The following is an 18,416-nucleotide window of genomic DNA, read 5'->3' as shown; positions in this document are numbered from 1 at the left end:
CCCCCTCCCACTCAAGGCCCCCTACCCCTGGCACCGCGCGCGCGCGCCCGACAAAACGCTCCGCGAGCCAATCGGAGAGGAAGAATGGCTTCTTCGCCCCGCCCTCCCTCACGCAGCGACGTACCGGGTTCCCGCCCCCTCCCTTTCCTTGAACCAATCAGGGAACAGCTCCAAGGGAGCGCGCGAGGTTTCCTTCCCCGCGCACCCGTTCTCACCGTTAAACGGCCGCGTCCCGCGACAATCCTAGTGACCTTTCCCTCTCCGGAGTTCCACGCGCACTAGGGGCAGGGGGAGGGGCCGGTTTCGCGAAGAGGTTGGTGGGAAAAAAAAGCACCTCTTACCCCGCCTCGCGCGCTCCCTGGAGTGGCTGCGCGCGCACCTGCCTCCCTAAGGATCCGCTAATGCCACAAGGGCTCTTTCTATCCTTCCTCAAAGGCACGGAAGTAGCCCCGGCGTTCTTCTACCTCCACCCAGACTCCACTTTCCTGTATGTGGCCTTTCTGTCCCCAGCGTTGCGAGGTCTTGAGGGAGAAGGGGGAAATTTTTTTGAGCTGTCGCTTCTCCTTTAAGAAAAAAAGCCCCGTCGCTGCCGGATGAAAGTCTCTGAAAAAATGGCGGCGGTAGAACAGAGGCGGGGTCGTGAGGGCATGGAGGATCCGCCTCTTCGACGCATGCGTATAGTTACCTTGCTCAAAAGCATTCTGGGAGTTGAAGTCCTACTTAGCCTGTGGTTTGGTGGGGGAGGGGCATAGAAGGTAGGAAACCAGAGGCGAAATGGTTGCTGGGAGTTTTTGACCGATGCAGGATGGGGAAAGTAGTTTTTAGTATTTCCACAGTCCAAGTGTACTTTTCCTGGGAGGCAGTGTTTCCGGGTTAAGGCGCGACACCTAAGCAGATCCCGGCGCAAATTTTGAGCCAGTTGTCAGGATTTCCTGGGGAGGTTTTCCCGGCTTGTTTTCTTGGCGTTGGCGAAGCATTTCTAGGATGGTCACGTCATAGTTCTTACCTTGGTCTTGGTTAGATGGCTCCTCCGGCTGGCGCTCATGCCTGCAGTATTCGTCTCATCCTCCTGTGTCTGACCCACCAACCTGGGAGCCCCTGGAGGTCAGGGGCTGAATCTGGTTGTGTCGGATCCTCGGGGGCCTACCCGTCAATTATTTGGTTACTAATAAAAGTTTGGGGAGATCACTGTGGAGTTGCGTTTCTACTGGATACCGCGCCCCCTGCTTCACTCGGCGGCGGTCACTGGGCTGGAGGGAAGTTGTTCGCGGTCACTGGGCTGGAGGGAACTTGTTCGCGTGTCGCGGCACCAACCGGAGAAATCTGAAGGCCTCCCTCAGGCTCCCTGCTCTGAAGCCGACGGCTTCTGCGGCTTTTAAATGTTTCGGCTGCGCAGGAAGCACAGTCAGATGAGCCCCTTTGCCGGAATTTCTTTTCCGCCCAATAACGTGTGCAGCTAAATTGTCCTAATCCGATAAACGGGGGTTTCCATTTGCTTATCTCAAGGTGATGGCCGTGGGCCTCTCACATTCCTTTCTTCTTTCGTCCATTATAACCTGGGAGCGATTTGCAGGACCACGTTCTTACCCCTGGAAAATAAAGCATCTGGGGGTAAAATGCCTAAAGGAAGCGGATGGAAACAAGATGTGGGGAATCCAATTTAAATTTCACATTAATCATTCAGTTAAAGCTGCGGATACAGTACAATACATGCAAGCCAAGTGCTGACGTGCAATTTTCCTTCCAGTGCTTTGGCTCAGTTATCACTTCAGATTAGGGCGGCAAATGTTTTCTGTTTTCTAATGAGTGTGTTTGCACTTTCATGGGGCTAATGGCATTTCAGTTGTAAAAGCTGGCATAGGTGGATGGGAATTTTTGCAAATCCATTTTTAAGGTATGCAGGCTTTTGGAACAGCACTGACATCCAATGGCTGCTCAAAGTAAATGCAGAGTAGGAATCTTCATTAAAAAAAGAAAAGTCTTCAGTCACTAGGGAATGGAGAATGAATGATTCCTTTTCAGTGGTTCTCAACCTTCTGGCCCTTTAAATACAGTTCATGTTGTGACCCAACCATAAAATTATTTTCGTTGCTACTTCATAACCAATGTTGCTACTGTTATGAATCGTAATGTAAATATCTGATATGCAGGATGGTTTTTAGGCGACCCCTGTGAAAGGGTCGTTAGACCGCCAAAGGGGTCGCGACCCACAGGTTGAGAATCGCTGCTTTAGATCATCTGGAAAAAAAAAAAGACCATTGTGTTATAGAGGAAAGTTCACAGGCTTTGAAGTTAAATATAGATTATATTAGGTAGAAAAGCTACCTATTAACTCTATTACTTGAGCAAGTTCCTGTTCCTTGAATATTTCTCCACTGGGAAAAATGGGGTAATACCTATTTCACCAGGCCATAATTATAGTTCTTCCCATAGTAGGCCTTTGTAAATGTTGTATTTTGTTGAAGGTGAATAAAATCAGTGGTTTAAAAAAAAAGGTAAAAGTTCATCTCAGCGTCACTGTTCAGAAAACTGCTGTAAAGCAATGTGAGTAGGTAGGAATTATATGCTTAATTGAGATGTCTGCAACTTAGCACCTGAGTCTTAAATCTCCCAGTCTCATTCTTCATGACTCCTTTGGTTGTTTGCATTTGGACCCCTGAAATGAACCAAGCCCTGAGAATCCAAAAATGAATACACCTCTGCTGCATTTAATGGATTTTCCAATCTATTCGGGAAATTAGGTAAGCAAAATTTCTGGATAATTAAATAAAGATAGCAAAATGAATCGGGTGCTAGCTATGAAGCAAACAATGCCTCCATGGCCCACCAGCAGCTTCACGGGCTGGGGATGGGGTGGGGTGGGGGGGTAGCGGGAGATTCCTGATGTATAGTCGAAGTGCGATACATACACTGAGCAAAAACACAAGCGCAAATCTGCCATTCCCATGAATTCCAGGTGAATTCTGGCATGTAGTAGGTGCTCAAATTTTTCAACTTTTGAATCTTGCCCTGGCCAGTGTACCATCAGAATTCAAATTTTACTACCTGCCTTTTTTTCTATGTCAGTCCCATTTTAAAAACTCTGACCTATAAAAAAAGAAAAGAAAAAAAAAAAGTAACTCACCAAATCAAACGAGAGGAAGTGCTAAGCAAATACAGGAACCAAAAAAGGTTATAGAGGCTGCTTCACACTGTCTCATTCAGTTCCTTTGCGGTCCTCTTCTTCAGCACAGACCAAAGCGGGTCCTCACAACCTGTGGCACCAGCGCATCTTGGGTGTGTGACAATGGAAGAGTTGGGTGAGTGAGGAGCTTCCTGGGGGAGAAACTCTGAGGGAATCAAGACCTGGCTGCCATCTCCTTGTGTGGTGGGGTGTACTACTAGCCACATGGGTACAGGAAGATCTTATTTTCACTTCTCTCCTGACTTCGCTAAGAGTAAAGCACAAGGAACTATAATTGGGGAAATATGGGTTCACTGTTTCTGTGGCACAGAAGGCGGAGAGTTTGGTAAACTCCACACAAATACTTTTGGATTGAATTGTGATTAAAATGGCCATTTTATTATGAGCATTTGCCCTTTGGGGGCTACTGGAGATCATAGAGTGATCACACGGTAGGCAACGGTAGAGATGTGATTTGAGGAGAAAAAGAAAGCAATGAGTGTTATGAGGAGAAGAAGAAAAAGTACAAGAATGAGGGATTCACAGAGATTGGAGAGAAGCCAGGGTGGTTTCAGTTGTTCTAGGATTTAGTATTAAATCAAGACAACATAGCACTAATAACTCCAGGGATTTTATTGCTCAGCTTTTTATTCAGAGGAGCTCTGAAGGAACAGATTTCTATGGCCTGCAAGTGTAATACCTCCTTCCATTCCAAAGCAATAAAAACCAGCAGTGGAATTATTGGCCATGTTGCTCAAAAGAGATCTCTGATTTCAAGCCTTTGGAGTAACGTAAGATTTATCATTCTTGGGAATGCATTCCATATCCTTTGCCAACATTTGTTGCCAACAGCCTTACTAACACTGAGTCACTAACCCAGTTTCCAAGCTGTATTAATTACAGCGTGTCCTGGGTTTTTGTATATTTGGGGCATGTCAAAAGTGCAAACAATGACCAAAAACATATTTTACATATTGTCCTTTTAAAAAATTGTTTAGAGTGTAATTTGAGAGTTGGAGTAGAGGAAGGAAGGCAAATTGCAGGAGGGAAGAGGAAAAGGTGGTGTTTGATAAATATGTATTGAACTGTTTTGGAGGTAAAGTCTATTTGGATACTTGGGGTAGAATCCAAATTCTTATCTTGCGTGAGGGTTGGGGAATTTCATATTTCTACCTGAGTTCCACTCTGTTTTTTTTATGTTAGGGCTACCTAATGGCCGTTCTGCAGATAATTAAAAAAGCAAGTAATACTTTTTGTGGTCACTTAAACTAAAACTGGACATTTTTACATATGTTAACCATTTTAGCAATCCACTAAAATGGGTATTATCCACATTTTTTTTAAATGAGAAAACTAAGAAAAGCAAAATAACTATTTCAATGACACCAAAACGGACCAAGCTACAAGCTATTCTCCTGTTTTAGAAATGTGTTGGCTCAGATGTTCTGGCTGACAGAATAACCTAGGTAACAAAAACATGAAATAAAAAGATTTGCACAGCTTTGCATTTCTTAAGCAGGAAAAATTATACAGAAATCTGGTCCAGAAATATAGAAAGAACCACACAGCTTGGAGGATAACATTCCTGTTGATGATTCAGGTGGCTAATCCTCTTCTTCAAATTGTCGTCAGCCCAATTGCTACCCTAATAACTTAGGATGGGTCTCTTCCTGCTGGAGAGAGGTAGCATGAAGGGCAGGTCGGCACAGGTATGCCTGTATTTCCTCTTTGTGTCCTTCTTACACGGGGATACTAGATAAAGAGAAACCAAGAGCAAACTCTGGCTCTGAATGAAATCATTACAATCCAATGAGACCCCCAAGAAACCTTGCTTTACAAATCTTTTCATGTTAATACCGATGAGTATTTGATTTCTGCAGATGAAGGGCTACAGAGAAGGACTGTAGAATTTTCAGTCTAGTATCCCCCACCACCAGTCATCCCATATTTGTCATCCTGAAATTAGTCATCTTCAAATTACGGAATCTGGCAAAAGGCAAGATGATCTTTGGGTGTTGGTGATACGTGCACTCAGGAAACAGGAAGAGAAGGGCCTGTTAACTCCTGACCCAGAAAAAGTTACAATAACTTTAGCGAGCAGGTCCTTCTAAGGGTAACCTTCTACTCTTAGTGGTATCATTTGTTTCTCTTGTAAACGGTATCTCCTCTCTCCTAATCTTTATTGTAAACTAGTGGCCTGGTGCACAAAAATTCGTGCACTCAGGGAGGGGGTCTCTTAGCCCAACCTGCACGCTCTCACAATCCGGACCCCCTCAGGTAGGGTCCAGAACCATCGCAGCATGGCTCTGGTTCCCTGGGCCTGCAGGCAGGGGGAAGGGACCAAGAGGGCAGTCTGATCACAGCATGGCTCCAATTCCCCAGAGCCTGTGGGCCGGGGTAGGGACCAAGAGGCCAGTCTGATGGCAGCATGGCTTGGTTCCCACAGCTCCCTCCCGTGGGCAGCCAGGAACCAGGACTGACTCCTGCGGCTCCAGCCGGAACCCTAGCCTGGTGTTCAGTCATCCATCTGGATGTTTAGGTCATGACGGATCCTTATATATTAGGATGCCTTTTTATTTTAAATCTAAGGGGATCCATGACTTCTAGTTAGAGAAAAGGTTAGAAATAGAAAAGAAAGGGGCTATATCTTGATGGATATAGACTAAATATTTGGAATTCAGTCTGACTGTATGAGGAAAGAAGTTTTGCTTTTTCTTTCTACCTGTTTTTGTTTTATTTTTTCTTCTGTAAAAATCTTTTAATATAGAGAATTTAAGAATATAGTTTAATGAAATCTGATGTACCCCTCAACCAGTTTAAACTATCAAGTCTTGGTCAATCTTTTTTCATTTATAGACCCTCCCATTCCTTTAATAACCTTATTATTTTAAAACAATCTCAGATATTAAATAATTTCATCTGTAAATATTTCATCATACTCTCTAAAATAAATTTATACATACTTACACAAATAACCATAATACCATTATCACACCCCAAAAATCTTTAATAGTAATTCCTTAATATTATGAAATACCATTATCACACCTAAAATATTAACATAAATAATCAAATATTCTTATCATACCCAAAATAAATTAATAATATGTACTTAGTATTATTAAATATCCAGTCAGTGTTTAATATTCCTGATTGTTTATTTTTTGTTTGCTTGTTTACTTTACTTTTATCCTCAGATTATTTTAAGTTAAGGTTCATATACTAAAATTAGTTATACGTTTCTAAAGTCTATTTTAATCTATTGGTTCACTCGCCATCTCTTTTTTCATTAAAATTTATTTGTGAACGGTAATTTTCCCTGAAGAATTTAGCCCAGTTTACTTCTCTCTAAAGTGGTGTATAAAATTCAGTCTTTTTGTGAGATGGATGATTTAGAAATATATGTAGATCTTTTATTAAATTTATTGCAGTGACATTAGTTAATAAAATTATATAGTTTCAAATGTACAATTCTGTAATACATCATCTGTGCATTTCAAAGTCAAATATCCTTCTGTCCCAATATATTTGACCCCCTTTACCCTTTGCTACTTCCTCCCACCCCGTTTCCCTCTGGTAACCACCATACTGTTGTCTGTATCTATGAGTTTCTGTTGTTTGCTTGTCTTGTTTGTTCATTCGTTGCTTTCAGTTTTACATTTCACATATAAAGATCTATAGCTTTCATTTTAAAGAAATGATTAGATCTTTTTTTATGCCATCAAGAAGTAGTCATCCCTCCAATATCTGAAATAAATGAAAATCTTTTTTTTCATAATGTGTGAAGTTCATTTTCTTCATCTGGGGACTTCCAAGGTAGGCATATACTTAGAAACAATATAATCCAGTGTTTTGCAAACTTTTAAGAACTACAACCTGTGGTAAGGAAACCACTAGAGAATCACTAATGGGTGTTGATCCACAATTTGAAAAGTATTATCCTATATAATAAAGAGCTAATATGCAACTGATTGTCATGCCATCACACCATCATGCCGGGGCTGGAGTATCTGAGGCCAGGCCGGGGAACCTGAGGCTGTAACCCCCGCCCTGGGGCCGGGGGACCTGAGGCCACACCCTTGCCCCGGCCCCAGTGCCAGGGGACCTGAGGACAAGCCAAGGGACCTGAGGCTGCGCCCCCCTGCCTGGTGGGGGTTTGGGTCTCACACAATTTCGAGGCATATGTGCGTGGGCGGGGACTTGACTCTGGGTCCCAGGGTGTGCCCCAGACTCTGACAGAGGGAGATTTTCATATACATTTTACTAATTTTCTTTCATCTCTGACACTCCTATTATAGAGAAAGGGCAAATAGCAATATTAAAATATTTCCTCTAATTAATTCCCTTTTAAGATGCAGGAATTTCATGCACCAGGCCTCTAGTTGTACTATAATTGCTTAATTATGTAGATGAACAAATAGCTTCAGAGAAGAACATGCCATGCCCAGATGACCCAGAGAATCCATTTGAGAATGAGGTCTGGAATTTCTGGCTTGAAGTTAGTGCAGGGGTTGGAGATCAGACAGCCAAGTTCTGAACTCAGTAACAGTGTGAACTCAAACAATTTATTTGGTAATTTCTTGAACTACAAAATAAGCATAATAATGCCATCTGCTTCAAAGAATTAAGATAACTAAATTAAATATATAAACCTTAATTTTTATTAATTGTTATTAATTTCATCATAACAGAAAGGTAATATTGTAATACTTGAAGTCAGAGTCCATTGTTTGTTCCTAAGAAAATATAAGAGAAACAATCAACTATTTGGACTGTAAAATCTTGCTTGATTTTGTAATATTTGTATTTTTTCCCCCAATTTCCTTTTCTCCCCATACCCTAAAAAGACAGAATACTTATATTCTCCTTTGAGAATCTGGTTATGTGCTTGGGATATAAGAAAAAAAATCATCAAGGTTAAGAATAAATGTTACTATCCTGGTATATTTTTTAAAACTGTAGTATAATTGCTTATATTTTTCTGATAGAAAAACTATTTAGAATTTTACTTTTTTTCTAAGTGGGAATCTTTATGAGTGATTCACCCCAAATAAATGACAAAAATTAATACCCTGCAATAAAATAAGCCAAATTATAGAGTGAGACTATGGAATTGAATGCAGCCATAGGAAATAAGAAATAGGCTACAGGATAAGGAGACTTTAAACATCTTTTAGCCAGGATATGGAGGCTTTAAACCACATTCTAGAAGTAAAATACAGAGCAAGGGAAGACGTTTTAAGGAAAATAGCCTTAACCCAAGAGAAGAGGGAGATGAATGGAGGTGCAGGGGGAGCGATATAAGAGGAAAATTATTTCAGAAGACTTCCGTGTTCTATACTATGATTCCCTTGTGTGTTATGATATAGATGCTTTATTGGAGGAATTGGAACGCTCTACCCTCCAGGACAGTGGTGAATACTCCAACCCTGCTCCTCTTCCCAAGGATCAGCATTCTGGAAAAGAGAGTGCTGAGACTTCAGACATCCCTTCTGTTCAGGATGACACAAGCCCCTTGCAGGTAACATTTCATTTATTGGAGTGCCTTGAATACAGATGTTTGAGTGTTTGCTGAATATGAATTGCATCCTACACAAAATAATGTGAAAGGACAATTATATATCCAAGAAAGAGAAGAAAATCCCTCTAAGATAACTTAAAGGTGCTCTCCCTGCTGTTCCTTCTACTTGGACCAGGTTACTCCTGATAGCTTCAAACTTTTCTCACCTCCTCCTATCAGTCCTTGCTCAAGAGTCCCCTTCTCAGTTAATCCTTCCCAGGTCAATTTCTTCCTTCCTTCCTTCCTTCCTTCCTTCCTTCCTTCCTTCCTTCCTTCGTTCATACGTCCATAATATGTATCACAGTTGGTAATACATGCATGAAGCAAAATGAAGCACTTCTTTCTTTCTTTCTTTCTTTCTTTCTTTCTTTCTTTCTTTTCTCTCTTTAAAATTTTTTTCAATTATAGTTGGCATTTAATATTATATTAGTTTTGAGTGTACAGCATAGTGGTTAGACACTTTTATAACTTTTGAAGTGACCCCCCCCCCATAAGTCTAGTATCCACCTGGCACCATATATAGTTATTACTATAGTATTGACTGTATTCCCTATGCTGTATTTTACATCCCCGTGACTATTTTGTAACTTCAATTTGTATTTCTTTTTCTATTAGGTTTTTAATTTTTTTCAATCACAGTTTACATTCAATATTATTTTGTATTAGTTTCAGGTGTATACCATAGTGGTTAGATAATCATAGACTTTACAAAGTGTTCCCCCTGATATTTCCAGTACCCATCTGGCACCATATATAGTTATTACAATATTATTGACTATATTTCCTATGCTGTACTTTACATCCATGTGACTATTTTCTAACTAGTGATCTGTACTTCTCCATCTCTTCACCTTTTTCATCCAATCTCCCAACCCCCCTTGCTTCTGGAAACCATCAGTCTGTTCTCTGTATTTATAAGTCTGTTTCTATATTGATTGTTCATCTCTTTTGTTCTTTCAATTCCACATATAAGTGAAATTATATGGTATTTGTCTTTCTCTAACTGACTTATTTCACTTAGCATAATAACCTTTAAATTCATTCATGCTGGCCAAGCAATATTCCACTGTATATATCTGCTACCACATTTTCATCCGCTCAGCTATTGATGGGCACTTGGGTTGCTTCCATCTCTTGGCTATTACAAAGAATGCTGCAATGAACATAGGAGTTCTTTTGAATTAGTGGTTTGTATTTCTTAAGATATATACCCAAAGTGGAATCACTGGGTCATTAGGCAGTTTCATTTTGAATTTTTTGAGGAACTTTCATTCTGTTTTCTACAGTGGCTGCACGAATCTGCATTCCCAGAGGGTTCCCTTTTTTTGTCTACCTCCTCATCAACACTTCTTGTTTGTTGATTTATGGATGATAGTCATTCTGACAGATGTGAGGTGATATCTCATTGTGGGTTTTTCTTAAGACATTTTATTTATTTCAGAGAGGAAGGAGAGGGGGGGAGAGAGAGAGAGAAACATCAATGATGAGAGAGAATCATTGATTGGCTGCCTTCTGCATGCCCCACACTGGGGATTGAGTCCACAAGCCGGGAATGTGCCCTTGACCAGAATCGAACCTGGGACCCTTCAGTCTGCAGGCTGACGCTCTATCCACTGAGCCAAACCAACCAGGGCCTCATTGTGGTTTTAATTTGCATTTTTTTGATGATTAGTGACATTGAGCATCTTTTCATATATCTATTGGCCATCTATGTGTCCTTGTTGGAGAGGTATCTATTCAGTCCATTGCCCATTTTTAAAATTGGATTGTTTGGTTTTTTTGTTGAGTTGTATGTGTACTTTATAAATTTTTTATATTAACCCCTTATTAGAGCTACCATTGGCTAATACATTCTTCCATTCAGTGGTGTTCTTATCATTTTCTTAATGGTTTCCTTTGCTGTGCAAAACCTTCTTAGTTTGATATAGTCCCATTTAGTTTTTCTTTTATTTCTCTTGCCTGGGGAAATAGATCAGAAAAAAAATATTAATAAGAGAAATGTTAGAGATTTTATCGCCTATGTTTTCTTCTAGGGTTTTTATGGTATTAAGTCCACTTGTATTTCTTAAGCTCTTCAGCTTTTTTATCCATCTCCTCAGCACTCCTCCCATCTGGCAAACATCAGTTTGTTCTTTATATCTATGAGTCTGTTTTTGTTTTGTTTGCTTATTTTGTATTTTTTAAAATATATTTTATTGATTTTTTTTACAGAGAGGAAGGGAGAAGGCTAGAGAGTTAGAAACATCGATGAGAGGGAAGCATTGATCAGCTGCCTCCTGCACACACCCTACTGGGGATGTGCCTGCAACCAAGGTACATGCTCTTGACTGGAATCAAACCTGGGACCCTTCAGTCCGTAGTCCGATGCTCTAGCCAGTGAGCCAAACCAGCTAGGGCTGCTTATTTTGTTTTTGAGATTCCACATATGAATAAAATTATATGGTATTTGTCTTCCTCTGTCTGACTTATTTCACTTAGCAAATTATTCTCTAGGTCTATTTGTGTTGTTGTAAACAGTAAGATTTAATTCTTTTTTATGGTGATGAATATATTTATAATTGCCATTTCTTCTGCATTTTCTATCTCCCACCCCTGATTGATATTACATGTTCATTAATTTATTTTTAGATATTAATTTGTTTATTATCTGTTTCTCACAATGTAAATCCGGGGTAGACAATTTTTGTTTATTTATTTTTTGGTTTTTGGTTTTTTGATGGCTACATCCCTAGCCCTGACACATGACAGGCTCTCAATAAATATTTGTTCAACAAATAAATGAGTTGTTAGCCAACTACCCTTTAGAGTCACACATTATTTCTTTTTTAAAAATATATTTTTATTGATTTCAGAAAGGAAGAGAGAGGGAGAGATAGAAATATCAATGATGAGAGAGAATCATCGATTGGCTGCCTCCTGCACGCCCCCTACTGAGGATTGAGCCCGCAACCCTGGGCATGTGCCCTTGACCAGAATCCAACCTGGGACCCTTTGGTCCACAGGCTGATGCTCTATCCACTGAGCCAAACCAGCTAGGGCACATTCTTTCTTTTGGTATGCTAATTTTAATCATGTTATGGTCTATAAAGGGACTTTGCTTATTTTGTTGTTTTATGATTTTTGTCTGAGTACTTCTCTAATTCAGTGCTTTTAGGGCAGGGAGAGGGTCACTTTTTATTCACATGGCAGCTATTCTACTTAGAATTTGGCCTTTCTCTGTGAGATGGCTGGTATTCCTCTGCCTTATAAAAGGATATCTCAGAGACATGCTAGTCGTCAGTCTCCTTTAGAATCTAAAAACATTCTTTAATTCTGGGTGTAGATAAGCACCAAGATTTCACTAACAGAAATCCATTCTGTCGCTCTGTCTTAGGTGCAGCTCGTGTATACTACTAATATTGAGGAGCCCCACGTCTACAGGTATTTTTTAATATTAAATTCTTAAGCAAAGTTATTAGATAATTGTTGTCAGTCTGTGTTTGGACAATACTTTGCTTGGAACTCCTACTGCTCTCCTTTTCTTTCCATCGTTTTTGAGCAAATGTGGAATGGTTTCTGCTCTTTCCTTCACCACCTGAAAAAGTGTAAATAGTTCTAATCATCACAGATGCTTTGGCCCAGCTATTCCAAGTCACAGAAGAAAAACACCAAATGAATTTTCAGCAAGCCATTAACAAATTCAGAGCTAGGCTCGATCCGATTTGATTCAGTAGATAGAGCATTGGCCCTCAGACTGAAGGGTCCTGAGTTCAGTTCTCATCAAGGGCACGTACCTAGGCTGCAAACTTGAACCCCGGCATGTGCGGGAGGCAACCAATCCAATCAGTTTGTCTCTCTGACATCAGTGTTTCTCTCTGTCTCTCCCCCTCCCTCCATTCTCTCTAAAAATCAATGGGAAAATTGGGTGAGGATTTTTTAAAAAGAGCTAGTTTCAGAGTTGAACTAAGAGATTAGTCTCCATGGCAGACTAATGAATATAGACTTCTTTTCATATTTGCTCAAAATTTATTTAGCAGATGGAGAGATTGCCTTTTCACAAAAGTTACAGATTGGAACAGATTCATTTACTAAATAATTTCTACTGGCCAAAGCAGAATTGGCAGCCTGTTAAGAAAAAAAAAAGACCACTTTTCTTGTTCTCTTTTCAGTTATGGCTTGAAATTTAAAACGTCAGACAACATTCTGGAAAACAAAATAAAAGCCTTAAAATGTAGACAGTAAAGGCTCATACTTGGTAAAGAATACTACGCCACACCTTATTTGGTTTCAGAATTGCAGCCAATAGTGCACACGTGATGCTAAATAAGGAAAGGACCTATGCTATCAAAAAGTCTTTTTATAGCTTTGCATTTGAGGACACTTTCTACTGTAATGGGAGGAAGGCCAATTTATTAATACAATTGTCAGTGTGTTCCATTTCCAGTGATCACGCCCCTTTGTAAAAAGCAAACAAAGCAAAACAACAACATCAAAAACAGTGCCTGGTACATAATTACTTCACAGTAAATTTTGGCTTTTTAAATCCAGGAAACCAAGACTTAGATACAAACACTAATGAACATATGAACATCCTATTTAATAAACCGAAAGGCAGGACAACTGGTTGCTATGACACACACTGACCACCAGGGGGCAAACCAGTGGTGGGAGGCGGGGCCGGCAGGTGGGTGGAACCAGGCCACCAGCCAAGGTGGGTGCCAGCTGGGTCCCTGATTGCCCCACCTGCCCGTTGCCCCACAGATCGGCTCTGATCACAGGCCAGGCCTAGGGACCCTACCCTATATATTGGGAACAGTCTCTTAGATTTAAAAATTAAAACCTGGCAAGGCTACTCTAACACTGAAAAAACAGGATGATGCAGCGATGACATGCATGGACTCTGGCTTGCACATTTTGTGGTCAGCCCTGATTCGGACCCATAACTGTATGACAAAGCCAATTACTTAACTTCTCTCTGCTTCAGTTTTTCCATCCATAAGATGGGGAAAATGGTACTACTGCCTCAGAAGGATCATGTTATGTACTACTTTTTATAATCAGGGAAAAAAAATATAGCTGCCCATACAACTGCAAGATGCCTTTCACCTGGATGAAAAGTATGGTCACTGGTGCATGCAGCGTCCCAGAATGCAAGAGAGATGTCCGACTGCTGGTCCCAGATTGTGAGAAGGATTGGATTGCAATGGATTTCTGTGTGTGTGTGTGTGTGTGTGTGTGTGTGTGTGTGTGTGTGTAAAAGAGAGAGAGAGGAAGAGAGAGAGAGGGGACCTCCCTCCTTCTCCCCTCCCCCGCCCCCCCACACACAAATTTCTTACACTGGGCCTGTAACATGACATAAAAACCAGTCCAGACAACAACCATTTCCTGTCTGTCTAGCACTGTGATCAATTGATGGCACACCATACTAACTTATCAATGTCTCCTCCCCCATATGAATCTTTGGTAGATTTCTCATTAGGCCCATTCCCCCTTCTTCTCTTGGCTTTGCTAGTATTCGAGAGGAGCTGATCCCTATGGATGGGGTTTTGCAGGCTCCAGGCTTCAACCAGTGGGAGGCAGTGTGGAGAGATTGGAGGGTGAAAGGCATGGAAATTTAAGGCACTTCTCCCCCAATATTTGTCCACAGTCTCCATTTGTAGTTACATTTTCTTTATGGCTTCAGATGGAGCAAAACAGGTCTGGGATGGTTCCAGCATATGTCTGTTGACTTGGGTCCCTGGGGTCTGATCACTTTGCCTCTTTGCTTTGTCCCTTCAGCCTAATGACTTCCTGCTATGACTATTCTCTGGGATCCCTCAGTGTCTTCTGTTTGCTTTTGTAGCTCTCCCATCATCTGTGTAATCAAATTTCTGGATTAAATTCCTTCTGCTGACTCCCAATATCTGTATTTTCCTGAGTGGGCCTCGACTGACACACTTTCCATTACTGAATGATACATGCTGTGTAGACCTTTATGGGAGAGTGAGACAAAATCCAGGTGACCTAGTAAATATGTAATAGAGTGCTACAAATCCCCGAGGCGGGTATAATTCAGAGAGAATAAGGCTGGCATGTACAGACAGAGCATGGGACTCAGAATCTAGCTTCTTGCATTCTGTGTTCACCATTTCCTCTAGTTTGCTTAAATGAAGTAAACATTGCTTTGGACCTAGAAAGCATATTCAATACCATTTGTGAGTATAACACTGTAATACTATTTCTAATATAGTGATGTATCAGCAGCATTGTGACCAAATATTTAGAAATTGTATCTTTTACATGCACAAAAATAATTTTAATAAGAAGAGGGAGAAACAATTCATAAAAACATTGCAGAGGAAAGGATGGGGAGAAAAGTCCTGCACAATGAAGCCTCTCCCATGAGATGTCTGGATTCTTATAAACATACTAGAGGCCCGAAACACGAAATCCGTGCAAGAGTAGGCCTTCACAGCTGCTGCTTCATCCGGAAGGTTATCCGGAAGGTCGTTCTATAGTGATACAACCATCAGGATGCCACGTTGTACTTAAAAGACTAAGTCTTTCATCTTAGGGGGAGAAGATATGCACCTTCCTCCTGCATTCTCCCTGCTGTTAAATACTCAACCATAAGTAAGTCAGGAGTGAAACTGTCAAACCCAAGAGACAGTCTTGTTTTTCTTAAGAGAGAAAGAGATATATTTCCTTCTGCTTTGCTCCTGGTTGATAAATACATAAAAAATAAGTAAAATAGTAAAGCTATATTTTCATTGTTGAAAATAAACTTAGTGAAAGACAGAATATTTGGTTTTGTGTACGTGTGTGTGTGTATGTGAGTGTGTATGTGTAAAAGAGAGAGGGGGAAAGAGAAAGAGAGAGAGAGAGTCAGTTTGGTGGGGAGTTAGCTAAGCTGACTTGGTTAATGTTGATTACAAACATTACTTGAGTCAGTTGCCTGCATGATCCAGTTTTTCCACTTTTCAAAATTTATTCTCTGGAAATAATCAAATATTTATTTGACAGCATTGATAACAGCAAAAATCAGAAACAGTGTGGGTGTCTAATAATAAACGATTGGTTTAAGAAATCATGGTACATTATACATCTGAAAACAATATAGCCTTTAAACATCATTTGGAGGATAGTTTAGCATAGTGATCGAGAACATAAGCTTCGCAGTCTTCAGGCTCACACTCTATTGTTTGCCAGCTGTATTATGTAGAGCAAAGTTTTTACCTTCTCTAAGTCCCAGTTGTGTTTTTTTCATTTGGGAGTGACAGTACATCACTCTGATGTAGAATTGTTATAGAATTTAAAGAGGACACATATAAAACCCTTTACAGAGGGCCTGGCTTAGTGGAAACATTCAAATAGATGTTAGCTGTTATGGTTGCAAAGGACAGATAAGGATGTGCAGAAGGATATGGAAAAACGTCTATCTTCAACAAAGGAATGGTGGTTGAATTTGTTTTCAACTGCTTTAGAGCACTTATCAATGTATTTATAAAGTGTTTTTCGTATAATTTGTGGGGAGTGGCTATAGGATTAAGCCTCGTACTGACCTGTTGGCAAAGCCACAAACAAGTCCCAGCTTAGAGGGCACAGCCTTCTTAGCATAATCAAGCTTGACCTTATGAAGCTCCCTAGATCTTATCTGGGAAGCTGATGGGCTGAGGGAGATGTAGCAAGTGCTGCCAAAACAAGTGAAACTCACAAGAACATTGTAACTCTGGTGACCACTACCTTGTTTACCTCTGGCTATAAAATAAAGGCTCAGCTTGCTGTCTGGATCTCTCTCTGTGGCCTCAGCAAGGTACAGGAGACCCAGCTTATTATGTCTTGTCTTTTCTACATCCTTTGCCGCACCCCCCTCAGGCTCAGCAAACCCTTGGCTGAGCTGACACTCCACATACATTATTATAATGGACTAGAGGCCCAATGCACGAAATTCGTGCAAGAGTAGGCCTTCCTTCTCCCGGCTGCCAGCACTGGCTTCCCTCTGGCACCTGGGACCCGGGACCTGGCTCCCTTTTGCGACGGAGGCCCTGCCCACCCGCTGCAGCCCGCCAGTGACCTGGGCCTCCCTCTTTGGGGCAACTGTGGAGCCCCCCAATTGATCACCCTGTCGGCCAGTGGCCTGGGCCTTCCTCTGCGGGGCGGTCATGGGGCAATGGCTGGGCCCCTGACCAATCGCATCGCACCCACCTTGGTTGGCCTGGTGCCACTGGGTGTCATAGCATGGTCCTGGATGGTCATCTGGATGATTTTGTTCTGCTGTTTGGCCATTTGGTCGATTAGCATATTATGCTTTTATTATGTAGGATTATGTTAATCCATTAGTAATGTGGAACCATCCTTGTATGGCTAGTATAAACACTACCTAGCCATGTTATTTTTAAACACATTTCCTTTGTCTTTATCTTCTCTTCTTTTTTCTCTTTCTCTTCTTCCCCTTCCCCTCCTTCTCCTCCTCCTCCATTTTCCTCTTCTCCCTCTCTCTTTCTCTCTCTCACACACAATTATGCAAGTATTTTTTAAAAGATATTTTTATTGACTTTAGAGAGGAAGGGAGAGGGAGAGAGAGAGAGAAACATCAATGATGGGACAGGTTCATTCATTAGCTGCCTCATGCACTCCCCCCTACTGGGGATCCAGCCTGCAACCCTCGCATATGGCCTGACCAGGAATTGAACCGTGACCTCCTGGTCCATAGTGAATGCTCAACCACTGAGCCATGCCAGCTGGCCAAATTGTGCAAGTATTTTAATAAACTGAGGTCTGTGTCTTTGGTTCAAATTTTTATTTATTAATAATTTAGTCATAATCTATCAACATTATGCACATTATCTAAACTATCAAGAGTCTGCAAACTTTTTCTGTAAAGGAGAAATAGCAAATATTTTAGCTTTGTGGACCATAAGATCTCTCTCTGTCACAGCTGTCCAACTCTGTAGGAAAACAGCTATACCATAGACAGTATGAATGGGCATGGCTGAATTTGGCCCACAGACCTCAATTTATGGGTGAATGCCTGTTCTAGTTTCTTATTTTCTTTTGTCTCTCACCTGACCATAACTGAGATAAGATACAATACTTTAAAGTTGTAAAAGAATGCTATTAAAATAAAAACAAACATTTGGGCCAAGGTCTTAAGGCACTTTGCAGAGCCTGCTTTGTAGGTGGCTGTTGGGGGCGAATGGCCTGCCAGTTATATGTCCAGTGCTTTTCTTCATGCACTTGAGAACAATAATCACTTTTTGAGATGAGCAGAGCAGGAACATGGAGACACATTTTTAGTCTGGTACCTTATATGTATTTTAAAATACTCTCTCAGTCTCTAGTTTTACTGACACCTAAGCATTTAAGAGCTAAAACTACATTTTCTAGTACTTTATGTGTGGCTTACATTTATTTGAGTTTGATGTATTAGTAGGATTTTTTTGGTTTGTTTTCTCCCTATAGTGACATCCAAGAGCCAAATGAATCCCTGCCACATTCCAAAACCTCAGCAGCTGCTCAGTTGGATGAGCTCATGGCCCACCTGTGTGAAATGCAGGCCAAGGTGAGCACGGTCCCTGTGATAAAACCTTTGGGTTTACAGTATCTCTTTGGAACACAGCTCTGCATTCCCCCTTGAGGGACACTTTTAAGTTGTCATTTAGTTTTCCAGACTAAATTTAATTCAATAAATGAACTCAACCTTGTACTATGTATTATATGGACACAAAAGATACT

The 18,416-nt window shown here is 40.9% G+C and overlaps 1 protein-coding gene across 3 annotated transcripts in view; it reads left to right on the top strand.

Moving 5' to 3' along the window:
* Positions 1-2,415: 2,415 nt before the first annotated feature.
* LPXN (leupaxin) overlaps positions 2,416-18,416 on the top strand; it is a 30,829-nt gene continuing 14,828 nt past the window's right edge. Inside the window, exons 1-5 of one of the 3 annotated variants that reach the window (XM_015569362.1) lie at positions 2,416-2,741; positions 3,229-3,299; positions 8,533-8,684; positions 12,097-12,143; positions 18,144-18,243. In XM_015569362.1, the coding sequence (XP_015424848.1) occupies positions 3,287-3,299; positions 8,533-8,684; positions 12,097-12,143; positions 18,144-18,243 (312 nt within the window). In that variant the 5' untranslated portion in view covers positions 2,416-2,741; positions 3,229-3,286. Of the gene's footprint in view, positions 2,742-3,146; positions 3,300-8,532; positions 8,685-12,096; positions 12,144-18,143; positions 18,244-18,416 lie in introns of those variants that run through there. The other 2 variants (XM_006772089.2, XM_015569363.1) reach the window with 2 other exon arrangements.

This window comes from Myotis davidii, unplaced genomic scaffold (assembly GCF_000327345.1).
Source record: "Myotis davidii unplaced genomic scaffold, ASM32734v1 scaffold1286, whole genome shotgun sequence".
Taxonomy (NCBI): Eukaryota; Metazoa; Chordata; class Mammalia; order Chiroptera; family Vespertilionidae; genus Myotis; species Myotis davidii.
Note: the sequence above shows the minus strand (reverse complement) of the source record. Positions and strands in the feature narration are given on the sequence as shown.